Genomic DNA, 21,575 nt, shown 5'->3' on the forward strand with positions numbered 1-21,575 from the left:
ATTTGGGGGCGCCCGGCTGCCGGGGGCGTGGCCGCGTTATCCACGTCATTCGGCAGGGGCGTGGCTCCGCGTGGGCGTGGCTTGGCGTGGGCGTGGTCACTTCCCTCGCACTGAACGTCATCGGTGACGTCACGTGGCCACGTGGCTCGTCACAGTTCGAGACGGACGTGAAGGAGGCGGCTGCTTTTTCGTCTTTAGCGTCGACATCTTCAGATTCTTCATCATCCTAATCGCTGAGCACCTTCTGCTGAAGCCATTGACGTGGTGAGTTGTGTGGGTCAGTGTTGTGGGTCTGTGGTGAGTTGTCTGGGTCTGTGGTGAGTTGTGTGGGTCCGTGTTGTGGATCCGTGGTGAGTTGTGTGGGTTCTTGGTGAGAGTGTTGGTTCGTGGTGAGTTGTGTGGGTCCTTATTGTGGCTTATTGGTGAGTGTGGGTGTCCGTGGTGAGGATTCATGGTGAGTTGTGAGAGTCCGTGGTGAGGATGTGGGTTCGTGGTGAGTTGTGTGGATTCGTGGTGATGATGTGGGTTTGTGGTGAGTTGTGTGGGTTCGTGGTGAGTTGTGTGGGTTCGTGGTGAGGATGTGGGTTCGTGGTGAGTTGTGTGGGTTCGTGGTGAGGATGTGGGTTCTTGGTTTGATGTGTGGGTTAGTGGTGAGGATGTGGGTTTGTGGTGAGTTGTGTGGGTTCGTGGTGAGGATGTGGGTTTGTGGTGAGTTGTGTGGGTTCGTGGTGAGGATGTGGGTTTGTGGCGAGTTGTGAGGGTTCGTGGTGTAGGTTTGGGTTTGTGGTGAGTTGTGAGGGTTCGTGGTGAGGATGTGGGTTTGTGGTGAGTTGTGAGGGTTTGTGGTGTAGATGTGGGTTTGTGGTGAGTTGTGAGGGTTCGTGGTGAGGATGTGGGTTCTTGGTGAGGGTTGGTGGGTTCGTGGTGAGGATGTGGGTTTGTGGTGCGTGAGTCCGTGCTAACAATGTGAGTCCACGTGGTAGCGGTGCAATCGCCCTCTACTGAACTCTGCCTGACTCTCCCCACTCTCCACTCTCCACGCAGAGACGCCGAGAGATTTACGGAGCACAGCAACGCCATGCAGGTAGGCGTGGCCCCCTCCACTCAACATATGAACACCACCCTAACTTACAAACACCACCTACACTTACAAACACCACCCTCACTTACAAACACCACCCTCACTTACGAACACCACCCTCACTTACAAACACCACCCACACTTACAAACACCATCCACACTTACAAACACCACTCACACTTACAAACACCACCCTCACTTACAAACACCACCCACACTTACAAACACCACTCAGACTTACAAACACCACCCACACTTACAAACACCACCCTCACTTACATAGACCACCCTCACTTACAAACACCACCCACACTTACAAATACCACCCTCACTTACAAACACCACCCTCACTTACAAACACCACCCACACTTACAAACACCACCCACACTTACAAACACCACCCACACTTACAAACACCACCCTCACTTACAAACACCACCCACACTTACGAACACCACCCACACTTACAACACCACCCTCACTTACAAACACCACCCTCACTTACAAACACCACCCTCACTTACGAACACCACCCTCACTTACAAACACCACCCTCACTTACAAACACCATCCACACTTACAAACACCACCCTCACTTACGAACACCACCCTCACTTACGAACACCACCCTCACTTACAAACACCATCCACTATTACAAACACCACCCTCACTTACAAACACCACCCTCACTTACGAACACCACCCTCACTTACAAACACCACCCTCACTTACGAACACCACCCTCACTTACAAACACCACTCACACTTACAAACACCATCCACTATTACAAACACCACCCTCACTTACAAACACCACCCACACTTACAAACACCACCCACACCTGTGAACACCACTCACACTTACAAACACCACCCATATATGTATACATATATACATATATATGTATGTGTGTGTATATATGTATGTATGAATGTGTATGTGTGTGTATGAATGTGTATGTATGTGTGTGTATGTGTGTATGTGTGTGTATATATGTATCTATGAATGTGTATGTGTGTAGGAATGTGTATGTATGTGTGTATGTATGTGTGTATGTCTGTGTATATGTGTGTGTGTATGAATGTGTATGTGTGTATGTGTGTGTAAGTATGTATGAATGTGTGTGTATGCGTGTATGTGTATATATGTGTGTATATGTGTATGTGTGTGTGTATGTGTGTGTGTATGCCCTGGTGGTCCCCCTTTTCAAGAAGGGGGACCGCACAGACTGTAACAACTACAGGGGCATCTCACTCCTCAGTGTGCCGGGAAAGGTCCTGGCAAGGATTATTCAACATCGCCTTGCCAGGCACGCTGAGGAGAGGCTTGCGGAGCCCCAATGCGGTTTCAGGAAAGGGTGGTCCTGCACAGATGCCATATTTTCTGTCCGTCTGCTACAGCAGAGGTGTAGGGAATTCCAACAAGACCTACATCTCTGCTTTATTGACCTGGTCAAGGCCTATGATACCATCAGTAGGCCTGGGCTCTGGGTCGTTCTTCGTGCTTTTGGAGTACCTGACCCTCTGCTCACGATCATTAAGGACCTTCATGATGGTGAGCGGGCCCGGGTAAAACTACGTGGCCGGGAGTCAGAGCCATTCCCTGTACACCTTGGGGTGCGACAGGGATGTCCTCTGGCTCCCACATTATTTAACATCTATTTTGACCACGTAGTTCGTGAAGCCTTCAATAGCTGTACCGGGGGAATCTCCATATGGTACAGATATAATGGGAGGCTAATCGATGCCCGGGTGCGGTCAAGGGATGGCTCCCTATTACTCAACCACGTTATGTATGCTGATGATTTGGTAATAGCTGCTCAGTCAGAGGAGGAGTTGGAGACGCTGCTGCTGAGACAGGAGCGTGCCACTAAGAGGTGGGGCCTTACCATCAGCCCCACCAAAACTAAGCACCTGCCTGGGTATTTTGTACCATCGGACACTCCACCCCCACAACTCCCAATCGGTGATGGGGCAGTTGTGGAGAGAGTGGAGAGTTTCCCATACCTGGGCAGTGTGCTTATGACTGGCTCCAGTTTAACAGCAGAGGTCTCACTCCGAATCAGTCGAGCGGCAATATATTTTCATCGGTTGCGTAACGCTGTGTGGAAGCTACCTGGTCTGTCGCTCCGCACTAAGCTTCAGGTCTTCTCGGCCACGGTCATTCCCTCCCTTCTCTATGCTTGCGAAACGTGGACCCCCCTAATGGAACATCTTCGCTGGTTAGAAACATTTAGACTGGCCTGCCTACGATCCATCCTGGGTTTAACCAGACTGGATTGTGTGAGGAGCTCACAAATCCTTGAAAGATCTGGGCAGGGTCCCATCGGTGAGCTCCTTCGGTAGGCAAGGCTGCGATGGCTGGGTCATGTAGCCCGCATGCCCAGCCACCGCATGCCGAAACAGCTTTTGTTTGGCCGGATTGAGGGGGCTAAGCGGGCGCGGCACGGGCTAGAGAAGAGATGGAGTGATGTGGTACAGGAGGACGTGGAGCTGAGTGGACTTGCCGATGACTGGTACCAGCGGTGTCAAGATCGGCCTCTGTGGAGGAGGCTCGTGAAGGATGCTACTGGGCAGTTGGAGGCAGTCGCCCTCCAACAACAACGGAGGACGGAGGAGCGACGCTCAGAACAACGAGCGGAGCGCCGGGTGGCTAAAGCACAGCAGGTTGGCACAGTAGGGGGCACAGGTGGTGCATCAGCCAGTCATCTCAGTCAGTCGACCCGTGGCACCTGGGTCTGCCCCGTGACCTCCTGCCAGCGGGCGTTCGACACTTCACGTGGCCTCACGGTGCACATAGCCTGGCACAAGCGTCGTGGTGACGTCACCGCCACTTAGTGGCGAATGGCGGTTGTTGTTGTGTATGTATGTATGAATTTGTGTGCGTGTAGACGAGGCAAGCTGGACCGAGCGGGAGGCAGCCTCCGCCTATCACCAGGTGGAGTGCGCTGACCGCCAGCTCCACGTTAATCCGCCCCAAATCACCCAAAGGTAAGAACGAGAGAGGAGCAGGAGAATCATCAAAGTCTAAGAATGATGGCAGCTCAGATCAAAGCAGCTCAACCAAGTGGGCTGATATCATCGTCATCATCATCGTCGTCATCATCATCGCCGTCATCATCGTCGTCATCATCATCATCGTCGTCATCATCATTGTCGCTGTCGCGTGGAAATGCATAGCAGCAGCCAAATAACACTTGGATACAAGCGTGGTGATGTTGATTCCTCTAAATGTTGAGCGGGGAGATACTCACAGAGACACCCATAGATACACAGAGACACCCATAGACATACACTGACAACCATAGACAGAGACACCCATAGACACACAGAGACACTCATAGACACCCACATACACCCATAGACACTCATAGACACACAGAGACACACAGATACACCCGTAGACACACAGAGACCCACAGAGACACCCAGACCCAAAAAGAAGTTTAACTTTCGTAGATGCAACCTGTACCGCCACGTGGGTCTACATTAGCGTTGAAGGGTTCCCGACGACTCGGAGGTTTAGGGGCTTTCGCCGTAAGTTTACTCGAAGCTTATTACAGTACACGAGGGTGTAACAACTTCCCCAGGGGTCCCGGGCTACGTCCCACTAGCCCCCCCGTCACAGCCGGCTGCCCCGTGCTGCCTCCTCTGCGTCCGACCGTGGGTTCAGCCAACCCGGCCGACCGAGGAGCGCGGTCACCTCCAGCCCTGTACGCTGTGCTATCCCCTACTCCTACCCTCTTGCCCCTGGCTCCCCCCGTTCCACCCTACTCCGAGCCCTGGCTCCAGCAACGACCCCGCCTACGTCACGGGGTTCCCCTTTTTATACCAAGGGGAGACGTGACGTCATGGAGCCGCCCGGCGCGCATGACGTCACGTTTCGTGACGCCATCGCGCCGGACGGCACACCTGACGACACGTTTCCATTTGACTCCTCTGCATTAGTAAAGGTCTCTGGTGAGTCTCTGTGAGTCTCTGTGGGTGTCAGTGGGTCTCTGTGGCTCTCTGTGGGTCTCTATGAGTCTCTGTGGGTCTCTGTGGGTCTCAATGAGTCTCTGTGGGTCTCTTTGAGTCTGTAGAAAAATGCGTTTAGAGCATTTGTCTGCCACGTGATGATAACGATGATGATGATGACGATGATGACGACGGTGATGATGACGACGATGATGATGACACCAGCCACTTTGGGGGGGGGGGGGGGGGGCATAGCGCGGTTTGTGTATACAAAACAAGTTGATAGCTTCAGTTGTTGTGGCTGATGTTGTTGTTGTTGTCACGTGTGCAGCGATCCAGCGTATCTTCAAGACTTCCCTGACGAAGCGCCAGAAGCTGGAGCTCGCCGCCATGGACGCGGTTTGGTTTTTTACTTTGGACGAGGGGGAGGAGGAAAGCCGAGGGGGCGTGGCCAATGGAGGATATGACGACGACGATAACAACTACATCCTTGTGAGACTCACACACACAGTCACACACACACACACAGACACACACATACACAGACACACACACACAGACACACACAACTACATCCTTGTGAGACTCACACACACAGACACACAGACACACACGCACACACAGACACACACAGACACACACACACAGACACACACAGACACACACAGACACACACATACACACAGACACACACAGACACATACAGACACTCACACAGCCACACACACAAACACAGACACACACAGACACACACAGACACATACACACAGACACAGACACACACAGACACACACAGACACAGACACACACACACAGACACACACACACAGACACACACAGACACACACAGACACACACCGACACACACAGACACACACACAACTACATCCCTGTGAGACTCACACACAAGACAAAGACAAAGATCCCCTATATAGCCTTCACAGACTGTAGGGGCAAGTGCTGTTAGCGAGCACCTATGAAGGCCAGAACGTTACACGAGGGGGTGGGTGGCCAGCACCACGCCCGACCGCCTTTGTCTCCCCAGTGGCGATGTTTACACACCGCACCAGCTACTCATTTGAGGCTGAGTCGACCTAGGGGAGGCCCGGGACCGGTTCAGATAATCGTCACTGTTGGTGTTGGCCGTGAGTGGGAATCGAACCCCGGGTCGCCAGGTTGATAACGCAGCGTAACGCTAACCGCTGCACCACCACTCCCCACACACACAGACACACACAGACCCCCAATTTGACCTTCACCCTGATGCTTTCCGTGACCTCCCCGTGACCCCACTTTGACCTTCACCCTGACCAGTCCGCGTGACCTCCCTCGTGACCCCTGCAAGGTCCAGAACGAGCACTTCTACTACCGCTTCGAGCTGAACGAGACGATTGGGCATGGCGGACAGGGCGTGGTGGTGCAGTGTCTGGACCACAAGACTCGGACAATGGTGGCGCTCAAGATCCTCGCCTCGCCCTCCAAGTGAGTGGGCCCTGGTGCAGCGGTGCAGTCAACAGCAGCAGCAGCAGCACCAACAACAACAACAACAACGATGTCAACAACAACAATGGGCCAACTATGGGACTGCTGTTGTCACTGTGAGCTAACACTCACAGTGACAACAATAACAAACTATGGCTGAAACATCCTTTACTTGACTCGCTCGAGCACCCACCACCATCACGACCACTGCCACCCCCATCACCACCACCACTGCCACCACCATCACCACCATCACACTACCACCACCCCTCTCTCGCTACCACCACCATCACGACCACTGCCACCACCATCACCACCACCATCACACTACCACCACCACCATCACACTACCACCACCATCACGACCACTGCCACCACCCCTCTCTCACTACCACCACCACACTACCACCATCACACTACCACCACCACCATCACAACAACAACAACCGCCATTCGCCACTAAGTGGCGGTGACGTCACCACGACGCTTGTGCCAGGCTATGTGCACCCTGAGGCCACGTGAAGTGTCGAACGCCCGCTGGCAGGAGGTCACGGGGCAGACCCAGGTGCCACGGGTGGACTGACTGAGATGACTGGCTGATGCACCACCTTTGCCCCCTACTGTGCCAACCTGCTGTGCTTTAGCACTCCGCTCGTTATTCTGAGTGTCGCTCCTCCGCCCTCCGTTGTTGTTGGAGGGCGACTACCTCCAACTGCCCAGTAGCGTCCTTCACGAGCCTCCTCCACAGAGGCCGATCTTGACACCGCTGGTACCAGTCATTGGCAAGTCCACTCAGCTCCACGTCCTCCTGTACCACATCACTCCATCTCTTCTCTAGCCCGTGCCGCGCCCGCCTAGCCCCCTCAATCCGGCCGAACAAAAGCTGTTTCGGCATGACCCAGCCATCGCAGCCTTCCCCGCCGGAGGAGCTCACCGATGGGACCTTGCCCAGATCTTTCAAGGATTTGTGAGCTCCTCACACAATCCAGTCTGGTTAAACCCAGGATGGATCGTAGGCAGGTCAGCCTAAATGTTTCTAACCGGCGAAGATGTTCCATTAGGGGTTCCACGTTTCGCAAGCATAGAGAAGGGAGGGAATGACCGTGGCTGAGAAGACCTGAAGCTTAGTGCGGAGCGACAGACCAGGTAGCTTCCTCACAGCGTTACGCAACCGATGAAAATATATTGCCGCTCGACTGATTCGGAGAGAGACCTCTGCTGTTAAACTGGAGCCAGTCATAAGCACACTGCCCAGGTATGGGAAACTCTCCACTCTCTCCACAACTGCCCCATCACCGATTGAGAGTTGTGGGGGTGGAGTGTCCGATGGCACAAAATACCCAGGCAGGTGCTAGTTTTGGTGGGGCTGATGGTAAGGCCCCACCTCTTAGTGGCACGCTCCTGTCTCAGCAGCAGCGTCTCCAACTCCTCCTCTGAATGAGCAGCTATTACCAAATCATCAGCATACATAACGTGGTTGAGCTATAGGGAGCCATCCCTTGACCGCACCCGGGCGTCGATCAGCCTCCCATTATATCTGTACTATATGGAGATTCCCCCGGTACAGCTATTGCAGGCTTCACGAACTACGTGGTCAAAATAGATGTTAAATAATGGGGGAGCCAGAGGACATCCCTGTCGCACCCCAAGGTTAACAGGGAATGGCTCTGACTCCCGGCCACGTAGTTTTACCCGGGCCCGCTCACCATCATGAAGGTCCTTAATGATCGTGAGCAGAGCGTCAGGTACTCCAAAAGCACGAAGAACAACCCAGAGCCCAGGCCTACTGATGGTATCATAGGCCTTGACCAGGTCAATAAAGCAGAGATGTAGGTCTTGTTGGAATTCCCTACACCTCTGCTGTAGCAGACGGACAGAAAATATGGCATCTGTGCAGGACCGCCCTTTCCTGAAACCACATTGGGACTCCGCAAGCCTCTCCTCAGCGTGCCTGGCAAGGCGATGTTGAATAATCCTTGCCAGGACCTTTCCCGGCACACTGAGGAGTGAGATGCCCCTGTAGTTGTTACAGTCTGTGCGGTCCCCCTTCTTAAAAAGGGGGACCACCAGGGCATCCTTCCAATCCTGCGGAACCCGTCCAGTGGTCCAGACTGTTGTTATGATGTCATATAGGGCAGTCTGTGCACAAACGCCGCCCTCCCTCAGCATTTCGCTTGGGAGATCATCTCTGCCCGCTGCCTTTCCTCGTCTCAGACTTCGGATTGCCTTCAGTACTTCCTCAACAGATGGCACCTCAGCCAGCCATTCACAGGGGGTGACTTCTTCCAATATTTGAGGCACCGCAGTCTCAGCAGGGTCATCCTCACTTTGTGCCACAATGTTTTCCTGGCTGAGGGATTTTCCCTCCCCCAGGACCTCACAGAAATGCTCAGCAAATCTGCAAACCTGTTCCTGGGGGTTGGAGATTGGGTCACCGTTTTTTCCCCTAATGATGGTAATAGGTGTGGCGCTGCAGATTACTTTTTTGATGGAGTTAAATAGAGATTTGTGATCACGGGCCACTGAGGCAGACTCCATCTCCTCAGCAACCCGCGACCACCACCCATCCTTGCAGCGCCTCACGGCTCTCCGAACCTCCGAGTGAAGGCTGCGGTAAGCCTCCTCATTCTCTGACGTGGGATTCTGTAGCCGATGACAGTGGGCCTGTCGCTTTTTCTCAACCATCCTGAACACCTCCTCTGTCAGCCAGGGTCTCTGGGGAGGTCTGGACCGCATACCCAAAGCAGCCATTGCAGCTGCATGAGTCACAGTCCTAAACCTCGCCCATTTATCCTCGACATCAGGAGGAGTCAGGGACGATGCCAATCCCAGCCGCAAGCGATGATGAAATTCTCGCTTGCAACTTTCATCAGATAACTGAGACCAGGCCACTTTAGGTTGGAATGGGGTCCTGGGTGAATACCCACCATCGGAGTGGAAGAATGGCAGGCGCATCTTACAGATGACTAGTCGATGGTCAGGGGGCAGATCAGCTCCACGGTAGGTCCTGGTGTCAAGGACATGGGCTCGCATCCGCTTGTCCGTCACTATGTAGTCCAGCAGATGTTCTTGCTTGGACCCGGCATGCATCCATGATGTTGTGTGGATGCGCCGATGCCGGAACAGCGTGTTGGTAATTACAAGCCCATGGGCTGCACAACAATCTAGCAGCCTCCTACCGTTGTTATTGAGCTGATCTGGCCCCTGCCCTCCAATCACTCCAGACCAGGTGCCAGTATCATGACCAACTCGGGCATTGAATTCACCCAGCATGATGACTCTATCCCGAGGGGCCACTTTAGCCAGCACCTGCGACAGGAGGTCATAGAAGGCATCTGACTCATCGGCTTTGCCTGCATCCCTCCACGGATGTTCATCTTCAATGGGGGCATAAGTAACGACGACCACCATTCCTCGCCTCCGGTTGATGGGAAGGCGAGCCCAAAGTAGCCTGGGACTTACAGCTTCCCACACCTCACCGCCACGCTCCCACGCCCCCTTCATTCTTTTGTTCAAAAGAAGAGCCACACCCTGTTGTTTGGCAGTCTGCTGCCCCGAGTAGAGGACTGTCCACCCCTCATGGTGGCAGGAGCCAGAGCCGGTCCACCGGACCTCCTGAATGCCACAGAGATCCAGGCGGTACCGGTCCAGCTCCCGACAGAGGAGTGGCAGCCTCTCCTCCGCAGTGAGCGTTCGAACATTCCACGTGGCCACCCGTAATGACTTTTCGTTGTTTCTGGAGGAGCCCCGAGGGTAGATATTCAATCTCCTGGCTCCGCCAATTGGGGTTTGGCCAGGAGACGTCATAGATGCCTGGCCCCCCGGGGCCTCCGGCACAAGCTTATTAGTTACATATTTCAGTTTAACTCGTGGTTTAGTGGTAATTAATTGAAGGTGGAGGGGTTACCAGCCCCTCGCACCCGTCCAGAGCCCCCGTTTAGCCCCTGTGGTGGACACATATGCCATGAGGGGAGGAGCCAATCAAAATTGGACCTCTCCCCACAGCACTCTCCACGACAGAGTTGCCCGTCCGGCACCGCACGGAGGTAGGGGGTTGTTTTGCCGGACCACCATCACACTACCACCACCACCACCATCATCACCATCACACTACCACCACCATCACCATCACACTACCACCACCCCCACACTACCACCACCATCACGACTACTACCACCACCACCCCCACACCACCACCACCCTTCCCCACCATCACCACCATCCCTCCTCTACGTTATGTCTAAACTCTCTGTCTCTCTGTCTCTGTGTCTCTCTCTGTGCACTCGCTCACTCGCGCGCAGCTCCATGCAAGAGGAGAACCAGCTGAGGGAGATGCAGATGTCCATGGAGCTGCAGAGCCACCGTAGCGACGTGGACTTCAACGTTGCCAGAGTCCTGGAGACTTTCTCCTTCCGAGGACATAAATGCCTTGTCATGGAGCTGTTGAGGTACGAACAGCACCAGCACCAGCACCACTCACTCACTCACCATCACCACTACCGCCATCACCACCACTCACTTACCATCACGACTACCACCATCATCACCGCTACCACCACGACTCACTCACTCACCATCACCACTACCACCAGCACCACCACTCACTCACTCACCATCACCACTACCACCAACACCACCACCACTCACTCACTCATTCACCATCACCACTACCACCAGCACCACCACTCACTCACCATCACTACTACCACCATCACCACCATCACCACCACCACCACCACCACCTACTCACTCACCACCACTCACTCACTCACTCACCACTACCACCACCACTCACTCACCCACCATCACCACCACTCACCATCACCACTACCACCATCACCACCCACTCACCACCACCACACCACCACCCACAGAGACCCACAGAGAGGGGCATCGCTGACGCCTCTGTCTCCCCGTCACAGCACGAACCTCCATTGGCTGCTCAGAGACATGGGGCAGGGGCACATCGACGAGGACATCGCGAGGGCCTACACCAGGGGCATCCTCCGCTTCCTCGCCTATGCCAAGTCCCGGGGCATCGTCCACGGGGACATAAAGCTGGTGAGCGGAGGGCAGGCTGGGGGCGCGGACGCTCGCTTCGACGCTCGGCACTCTGACAGATGTAGATGAAACTGGTCCTCCACGTTCTGTAGATGTAGATGCCACTGGTCCTTCACGTTCTGTAGATGTAGATGCCACTGGTCCTTCACGTTCTCCAGATGTAGATGCCACTGGTTCTTCACGCTCTGTAGATGTAGATGCCACTGGTCCTTCACGTTCTGTAGATGTAGATGCCACTGGTCCTTCACGTTCTGTAGATGTAGATGCCACTGGTCCTTCACGTTCTGTAGATGTAGATGCCACTGGTTCTTCACGTTCTGTAGACGCAGATGCCACTGTTCTTCACATTCTGTAGTTGTAGATGTCACTGGTTCTTCACGTTCTGTAGATGTAGATGCCACTGGTTCTTCACTTTCTGTTGATGTAGATGCCACTGGTTCTTCACTTTCTGTAGATGTAGATGCCACTGGTTCTTCACGTTCTGTAGATGTAGATGCCACTGGTCCTTCACATTCTGGAGACGAATATGCCATTGCTTCTTCACGTTCTGCAGATGTAGATGTCACTGGTTACAGATGTAGATGCCACTGGTTCTTCACGTTCTGGAGATATAGATGTCACTGGTTTTTCGCGTTCTGTAGATGTAGATGCCACTGGTCCTTCACATTCTGTAGATGTAGATGCCACTGGTTCGTCACGTTCGAAAGATGTAGATGCCACTGGTTCTTCACATTCTGCAGATGTAGATGCCACTGGTCCTTCACGTTCTGTAGACGAAGATGCCACTGGTTCTTCACGTTCTGTAGATTTAGATGCCACTGGTTTTTCACGTTCTGCAGATGTATATGCCACTGGTTCTTCACGTTATGTAGATGAAGATGCCACTGGTTCTTCACGTTCTGTAGATGTAGACGCCACTGGTTCATCACGTTCTACAGATGTAGATGCCACTGGTTCTTCATGTTCTGTAGATTTAGATGCCACTGCTTCTTCACATTCTGTAGATGTAGAAGCCACTGGTTCGTCACTTTCTGTAGACGCAGATGCCACTGGTTCTTCACATTCTGTAGACGCAGATGCCACTGGTCCTTCACGTTCTGTAGACGTAGATGCCACTGGTTCTTCCCTTTCTGTAGATGTAGATGCCACTGGTTCTTCACTTTCTGTAGATGTAGATGCCACTGGTTCTTCACGTTCTTTAGATGAAGATGCCACTGGTCCTTCACATTCTGTAGACGAATATGCCATTGATTCTTCACGTTCTGCAGATGTAGATGTCACAGGTTCATCAAGTTCTACAGATGTAGATGCCACTGGTTCTTCACGTTCTGGAGATATAGATGTCACTGGTTTTTCGCGTTCTGTAGATGTAGATGCCACTGGTCCTTCACATTCTGTAGACGTCGATGCCACTGGTTCTTCACGTTCTTTAAATGTAGATGTCACTGGTTCTTCACATTCTGTAGTTGTAGATGTCACTGGTTCTTCACGTTCTGTAGATGTAGATGCCACTGGTTCTTCACTTTCTGTTGATGTAGATGCCACTGGTTCTTCACTTTCTGTAGATGTAGATGCCACTGGTTCTTCACGTTCTGTAGATGTAGATGCCACTGGTCCTTCACATTCTGGAGACGAATATGCCATTGCTTCTTAACGTTCTGCAGATGTAGATGTCACTGGTTACAGATGTAGATGCCACTGGTTCTTCACGTTCTGGAGATATAGATGTCACTGGTTTTTCGCGTTCTGTAGATGTAGATGCCACTGGTCCTTCACGTTCTCCAGATGTAGATGCCACTGGTTCTTCACGCTCTGTAGATGTAGATGCCACTGGTCCTTCACGTTCTGTAGATGTAGATGCCACTGGTCCTTCACGTTCTGTAGATGTAGATGCCACTGGTCCTTCACGTTCTGTAGATGTAGATGCCACTGGATCTTCACGTTCTGTAGACGCTGATGCCACTGTTCTTCACATTCTGTAGTTGTAGATGTCACTGGTTCTTCACGTTCTGTAGATGTAGATGCCACTGGTTCTTCACTTTCTGTTGATGTAGATGCCACTGGTTCTTCACTTTCTGTAGATGTAGATGCCACTGGTTCTTCACGTTCTGTAGATGTAGATGCCACTGGTCCTTCACATTCTGGAGACGAATATGCCATTGCTTCTTCACGTTCTGCAGATGTAGATGTCACTGGTTACAGATGTAGATGCCACTGGTTCTTCACGTTCTGGAGATATAGATGTCACTGGTTTTTCGCGTTCTGTAGATGTAGATGCCACTGGTCCTTCACATTCTGTAGATGTAGATGCCACTTGTTCGTCACGTTCGAAAGATGTAGATGCCACTGGTTCTTCACATTCTGCAGATGTAGATGCCACTGGTCCTTCACGTTCTGTAGACGAAGATGCCACTGGTTCTTCACGTTCTGTAGATTTAGATGCCACTGGTTTTTCACGTTCTGCAGATGTATATGCCACTGGTTCTTCACGTTATGTAGATGAAGATGCCACTGGTTCTTCACGTTCTGTAGATGTAGACGCCACTGGTTCATCACGTTCTACAGATGTAGATGCCACTGGTTCTTCATGTTCTGTAGATTTAGATGCCACTGCTTCTTCACATTCTGTAGATGTAGAAGCCACTGGTTCGTCACTTTCTGTAGACGCAGATGCCACTGGTTCTTCACATTCTGTAGACGCAGATGCCACTGGTCCTTCACGTTCTGTAGACGTAGATGCCACTGGTTCTTCACTTTCTGTAGATGTAGATGCCACTGGTTCTTCACTTTCTGTAGATGTAGATGCCACTGGTTCTTCACGTTCTTTAGATGTAGATGCCACTGGTCCTTCACATTCTGTAGACGAATATGCCATTGATTCTTCACGTTCTGCAGATGTAGATGTCACAGGTTCATCAAGTTCTACAGATGTAGATGCCACTGGTTCTTCACGTTCTGGAGATATAGATGTCACTGGTTTTTCGCGTTCTGTAGATGTAGATGCCACTGGTCCTTCACATTCTGTAGACGTCGATGCCACTGGTTCTTCACGTTCTTTAAATGTAGATGTCACTGGTTCTTCACATTCTGTAGTTGTAGATGTCACTGGTTCTTCACGTTCTGTAGATGTAGATGCCACTGGTTCTTCACTTTCTGTTGATGTAGATGCCACTGGTTCTTCACTTTCTGTAGATGGAGATGCCACTGGTTCTTCACGTTCTGTAGATGTAGATGCCACTGGTCCTTCACATTCTGGAGACGAATATGCCATTGCTTCTTCACGTTCTGCAGATGTAGATGTCACTGGTTACAGATGTAGATGCCACTGGTTCTTCACGATCTGGAGATATAGATGTCACTGGTTTTTCGCGTTCTGTAGATGTAGATGCCACTGGTCCTTCACATTCTGTAGATGTAGATGCCACTGGTTCGTCACGTTCGAAAGATGTAGATGCCACTGGTTCTTCACATTCTGCAGATGTAGATGCCACTGGTCCTTCACGTTCTGTAGACGAAGATGCCACTGGTTCTTCACGTTCTGTAGATTTAGATGCCACTGGTTTTTCACGTTCTGCAGATGTATATGCCACTGGTTCTTCACGTTATGTAGATGAAGATGCCACTGGTTCTTCACGTTCTGTAGATGTAGACGCCACTGGTTCATCACGTTCTACAGATGTAGATGCCACTGGTCCTTCACGTTCTCCAGATGTAGATGCCACTGGTTCTTCACGCTCTGTAGATGTAGATGCCACTGGTCCTTCACGTTCTGTAGATGTAGATGCCACTGGTCCTTCACGTTCTGTAGATGTAGATGCCACTGGTCCTTCACGTTCTGTAGATGTAGATGCCACTGGATCTTCACGTTCTGTAGACGCTGATGCCACTGTTCTTCACATTCTGTAGTTGTAGATGTCACTGGTTCTTCACGTTCTGTAGATGTAGATGCCACTGGTTCTTCACTTTCTGTTGATGTAGATGCCACTGGTTCTTCACTTTCTGTAGATGTAGATGCCACTGGTTCTTCACGTTCTGTAGATGTAGATGCCACTGGTCCTTCACATTCTGGAGACGAATATGCCATTGCTTCTTCACGTTCTGCAGATGTAGATGTCACTGGTTACAGATGTAGATGCCACTGGTTCTTCACGTTCTGGAGATATAGATGTCACTGGTTTTTCGCGTTCTGTAGATGTAGATGCCACTGGTCCTTCACATTCTGTAGATGTAGATGCCACTGGTTCGTCACGTTCGAAAGATGTAGATGCCACTGGTTCTTCACATTCTGCAGATGTAGATGCCACTGGTCCTTCACGTTCTGTAGACGAAGATGCCACTGGTTCTTCACCTTCTGTAGATTTAGATGCCACTGGTTTTTCACGTTCTGCAGATGTATATGCCACTGGTTCTTCACGTTATGTAGATGAAGATGCCACTGGTTCTTCACGTTCTGTAGATGTAGACGCCACTGGTTCATCACGTTCTACAGATGTAGATGCCACTGGTTCTTCATGTTCTGTAGATTTAGATGCCACTGCTTCTTCACATTCTGTAGATGTAGAAGCCACTGGTTCGTCACTTTCTGTAGACGCAGATGCCACTGGTTCTTCACATTCTGTAGACGCAGATGCCACTGGTCCTTCACGTTCTGTAGACGTAGATGCCACTGGTTCTTCACTTTCTGTAGATGTAGATGCCACTGGTTCTTCACTTTCTGTAGATGTAGATGCCACTGGTTCTTCACGTTCTTTAGATGTAGATGCCACTGGTCCTTCACATTCTGTAGACGAATATGCCATTGATTCTTCACGTTCTGCAGATGTAGATGTCACAGGTTCATCAAGTTCTACAGATGTAGATGCCACTGGTTCTTCACGTTCTGGAGATATAGATGTCACTGGTTTTTCGCGTTCTGTAGATGTAGATGCCACTGGTCCTTCACATTCTGTAGACGTCGATGCCACTGGTTCTTCACGTTCTTTAAATGTAGATGTCACTGGTTCTTCACATTCTGTAGTTGTAGATGTCACTGGTTCTTCACGTTCTGTAGATGTAGATGCCACTGGTTCTTCACTTTCTGTTGATGTAGATGCCACTGGTTCTTCACTTTCTGTAGATGGAGATGCCACTGGTTCTTCACGTTCTGTAGATGTAGATGCCACTGGTCCTTCACATTCTGGAGACGAATATGCCATTGCTTCTTCACGTTCTGCAGATGTAGATGTCACTGGTTACAGATGTAGATGCCACTGGTTCTTCACGTTCTGGAGATATAGATGTCACTGGTTTTTCGCGTTCTGTAGATGTAGATGCCACTGGTCCTTCACATTCTGTAGATGTAGATGCCACTGGTTCGTCACGTTCGAAAGATGTAGATGCCACTGGTTCTTCACATTCTGCAGATGTAGATGCCACTGGTCCTTCACGTTCTGTAGACGAAGATGCCACTGGTTCTTCACGTTCTGTAGATTTAGATGCCACTGGTTTTTCACGTTCTGCAGATGTATATGCCACTGGTTCTTCACGTTATGTAGATGAAGATGCCACTGGTTCTTCACGTTCTGTAGATGTAGACGCCACTGGTTCATCACGTTCTACAGATGTAGATGCCACTGGTTCTTCATGTTCTGTAGATTTAGATGCCACTTCTTCTTCACATTCTGTAGATGTAGAAGCCACTGGTTCGTCACTTTCTGTAGACGCAGATGCCACTGGTTCTTCACATTCTGTAGACGCAGATGCCACTGGTCCTTCACGTTCTGTAGTCGTAGATGCCACTGGTTCTTCACTTTCTGTAGATGTAGATGCCACTGGTTCTTCACTTTCTGTAGATGTAGATGCCACTGGTTCTTCACGTTCTTTAGATGTAGATGCCACTGGTCCTTCACATTCTGTAGACGAATATGCCATTGATTCTTCACGTTCTGCAGATGTAGATGTCACAGGTTCATCAAGTTCTACAGATGTAGATGCCACTGGTTCTTCACGTTCTGGAGATATAGATGTCACTGGTTTTTCGCGTTCTGTAGATGTAGATGCCACTGGTCCTTCACATTCTGTAGACGTCGATGCCACTGGTTCTTCACGTTCTTTAAATGTAGATGTCACTGGTTCTTCACGTTCTGTAGATGTAGACGCCACTGGTTCTTCACGTTCTGGAGATGTAGATACCACTGGTTCTTCACGTTTTGCAGATGTAGATGCCACTGGTTCGTCACGTTTTACAGATGTAGATGCTACTGGTTCTTCACGTTATGCAGATGTAGATGCCACTGGTTCTTCCCGTTCTGTAGATGTAGATGCCACTGGTTATTCACGTTCTGTAGATGTAGATGCCACTGGTTCGTCACGTTATACAGATGTACATGCCACTGGTTCTTCACGTTCTGCAGATGTAGATGCCACTGGTTCTTCACGTTCTGTAGATGTAGATGTCACTGGTTCTTCACGTTTTGCAGATGTAGATGCCACTGGTTCGTCACGTTTTACAGATGTAGATGCCACTGGTTCTTCACGTTCTGCAGATGTAGATGCCACTGGTTCTTCAAGTTCTGTAGATGTAGATGCCACTGGTTATTCACGTTCTGTAGACGAAGATGCCACTGGTTCTTTACGTTCTGTAGATGTAGATGCCACTGGTTTTTCACGTTCTGCAGATGTATATGCCACTGGTTCTTCACGTTATGTAGATGAAGATGCCACTGGTTATTCACGTTCTGTAGATGTAAATGCCACTGGTTCATCACGTTCTACAGATGTAGATGCCACTGGTTATTCACGTTCTGTAGATTTAAATGCCACTGCTTCTTCACATTCTGTAGATGTAGAAGCCACTGGTTCGTCACATTCTGTAGACGCAGATGCCACTAGTCCTTCACGTTCTGTAGACGTAGATGCCACTGGTTCTTCACTTTCTGTAGACGTAGATGCCACTGGTCCTTCACATTCTGTAGTTGTAGATGCCACTGGTCCTTCACATTCTGTAGACGAATATGCCACTGGTTCTTCACGTTCTGTAGATATCACTGGTTCGTCAAGTTCTACAGATGTAGATGCCACTGGTTCTTCACGTTCTGGAGATATAGATGTCACTGGTTTTTCGTGTTCTGTAGAAGTAGATGCCACTGGTCCTTCACATTCTGTAGACGTAGATGCCACTGGTTCTTCACGTTCTTTAGATGTAGATGTCACTGGTTCTTCACGTTCTGTAGATGTAGACGCCACTGGTTCTTCACGTTCTGTAGATGTAGATGCCACTGGTCCCTCACGTTCCGTAGATGTAGATGCCACTGGTTCTTCACGTTCTTCAGATGTGGATGCCACTGGTTCTCCAAGTTCTGTAGATGTAGATGCCACTGGTTATTCACGTTCTGCAGATGTAGATGCCAACGGTTCGTCACGTTCTACAGATGTAGATGCCACTGATTCTTAACGTTCTGCAGATGTAGATGCCACTGGTTCTTCACGTTCTGTAGATGTAGATTCCACTGGTCCTTCACGTTCTGGAGATGTAGATACCACTGGTTCTTCACGTTTTGCAGATGTAGATGCCACTGGTTCGTCACGTTTTACAGATGTAGATGCTACTGGTTCTTCACGTTCTGCAGATGTAGATGCCACTGGTTCTTCACGTTCTGTAGATGTAGATGCCACTGGTTATTCACGTTCTGTAGATGTAGATGCCACTGGTTCGTCACGTTCTACAGATGTAGATGCCACTGGTTCTTCACGTTCTCCAGATGTAGATGCCACTGGTTCTTCACGTTCTGTAGATGTAGATGCCACTGGTTCTTCACGTTTTGCAGATGTAGATGCCACTGGTTCGTCACGTTTTACAGATGTAGATGCCACTGGTTCTTCGCGTTCTTTAGATGTAGATGTCACTGGTTCTTCACGTTCTGTAGATGTAGATGCCACTGGTTATTCACGTTCTGTAGACGAAGATGCCACTGGTTCTTTACGTTCTGTAGATGTAGATGCCACTGGTTTTTCACGTTCTGCAGATGTATATGCCACTGGTTCTTCACGTTATGTAGATGAAGATGCCACTGGTTCTTCACGTTCTGTAGATGTAGATTCCACTGGTTCATCACGTTCTACAGATGTAGATGCCACTGGTTCTTCACGTTCTGTAGATTTAAATGCCACTGCTTCTTCACATTCTGTAGATGTAGAAGCCACTGGATCGTCACATTCTGTAGACGCAGATGCCACTAGTCCTTCACGTTCGGTAGACGTAGATGCCACTGGTTATTCACTTTCTGTAGATGTAGATGCCACTGGTTCTTCACGTTCTGTAGATGTAGATGCCACTGGTCCTTCACATTCTGTAGACGAATATGCCACTGGTTCTTCACGTTCTGTAGATGTAGATGTCACTGGTTCGTCAAGTTCTACAGATGTAGATGCCACTGGTTCTTCACGTTCTGGAGATATAGATGTCACTGGTTTTTCGCGTTCTGTAGAAGTAGATGCCACTGGTCCTTCACATTCTGTAGACGTAGATGCCACTGGTTCTTCACGTTCTTTAGATGTAGATGTCACTGGGTCTTCACGTTCTGTAGATGTAGACGCCACTGGTTCTTCACGTTCTGTAGATGTAGATGCCACTGGTCCCTCACGTTCCGTAGATGTAGATGCCACTGGTTCTTCACGTTCTGCAGATGTAGATGCCACTGGTTCTCCACGTTCTGTAGATGTAGATGCCACTGGTTCTTCACGTCCTGCAGATGTAGATGCCAACGGTTCGTCACGTTCTACAGATGTAGATGCCACTGGTCCTTCACATTCTGTAGACGAATATGCCACTGGTTCTTCACGTTCTGTAGATGTAGATGTCACTGGTTCGTCAAGTTCTACAGATGTAGATGCCACTGGTTCTTCACGTTCTGGAGATATAGATGTCACTGGTTTTTCGCGTTCTGTAGAAGTAGATGCCACTGGTCCTTCACATTCTGTAGACGTAGATGCCACTGGTTCTTCACGTTCTTTAGATGTAGATGTCACTGGGTCTTCACGTTCTGTAGATGTAGACGCCACTGGTTCTTCACGTTCTGTAGATGTAGATGCCACTGGTCCCTCACGTTCCGTAGATGTAGATGCCACTGGTTCTTCACGTTCTGCAGATGTAGATGCCACTGGTTCTCCACGTTCTGTAGATGTAGATGCCACTGGTTCTTCACGTCCTGCAGATGTAGATGCCAACGGTTCGTCACGTTCTACAGATGTAGATCCCACTGGTTCTTCACGTTCTGCAGATGTAGATGCCACTGGTCCTTCACGTTCTGTAGACACAGATGCCACTGGTTCTTCACGTTCTACAGATATAGATGCCACTGGTTCTTCATGTTCTTCAGATGTAGACGCCATTGGTTTTTCACGTTCTGTAAATGTAGATGCCACTGGTCCTTCACGTTCTGTCGATGCAGATTCCACTGGTTTTTCACGTTCTGTAGATGTAGATGTCACTGGTTCTTCACGTTCTGCAGAAGTAGATGCCACTGGTTCTTCACGTTCTGTAGATGTAGATGCCACTGGTTCTTCATGTTCTGCAGATGTAGATGCCACTGTTCCTTCACGTTCTGTAGACGAAGATGCCACTGGTTCTTCATGTTCTGTAGATGTAAATGCCACTGGGTCTTCACGTTCTGCAGATGTATATGCCACTGGTTCTTCACGTTATGTAGATGAAGATACCACTGGTTCTTCACGTTCTGTAGATGTAGATGCCACTGGTTCATCACGTTCTACAGATGTAGATGCCACTGGTTCTTCACTTTCTGTAGATTTAGATGCCACTGCTTCTTCACATTCTGTAGACGCAGATGCCACTGGTCCTTCACGTTCTGTAGACGTAGATGCCACTGGTTCTTCACTTTCTTTAGATGTAGATGCCACTGGTTCTTCACTTTCTGTAGATGTAGATGCCACTGGTTCTTCACGTTCTGTAGATGTAGATGCCACTGGTCCTTCACATTCTGTAGACGAATAT

At 50.1% G+C, this 21,575-nt stretch overlaps 1 protein-coding gene across 2 annotated transcripts in view; it reads left to right on the plus strand.

Annotated features, from left to right (window-relative positions):
• Positions 1 to 151: 151 nt before the first annotated feature.
• Positions 152 to 21,575, plus strand: part of LOC142905883 (dual specificity tyrosine-phosphorylation-regulated kinase 2-like) — a 92,443-nt gene continuing 71,019 nt past the window's right edge. For both annotated transcript variants that reach the window (XM_076053130.1, XM_076053129.1), the window contains exons 1-7: positions 152 to 264; positions 1,045 to 1,084; positions 3,975 to 4,074; positions 5,372 to 5,532; positions 6,386 to 6,522; positions 10,825 to 10,971; positions 11,446 to 11,584. In XM_076053130.1, the coding sequence (XP_075909245.1) occupies positions 1,079 to 1,084; positions 3,975 to 4,074; positions 5,372 to 5,532; positions 6,386 to 6,522; positions 10,825 to 10,971; positions 11,446 to 11,584 (690 nt within the window). In that variant the 5' untranslated portion in view covers positions 152 to 264; positions 1,045 to 1,078. The remainder of the gene's footprint in view (positions 265 to 1,044; positions 1,085 to 3,974; positions 4,075 to 5,371; positions 5,533 to 6,385; positions 6,523 to 10,824; positions 10,972 to 11,445; positions 11,585 to 21,575) is intronic.

This window comes from Petromyzon marinus, chromosome 59 (assembly GCF_048934315.1).
Source record: "Petromyzon marinus isolate PM22_M1 ecotype Great Lakes invasive population chromosome 59, UKy_Petmar_22M1.pri1.0, whole genome shotgun sequence".
Classification (NCBI taxonomy): Eukaryota; Metazoa; Chordata; class Hyperoartia; order Petromyzontiformes; family Petromyzontidae; genus Petromyzon; species Petromyzon marinus.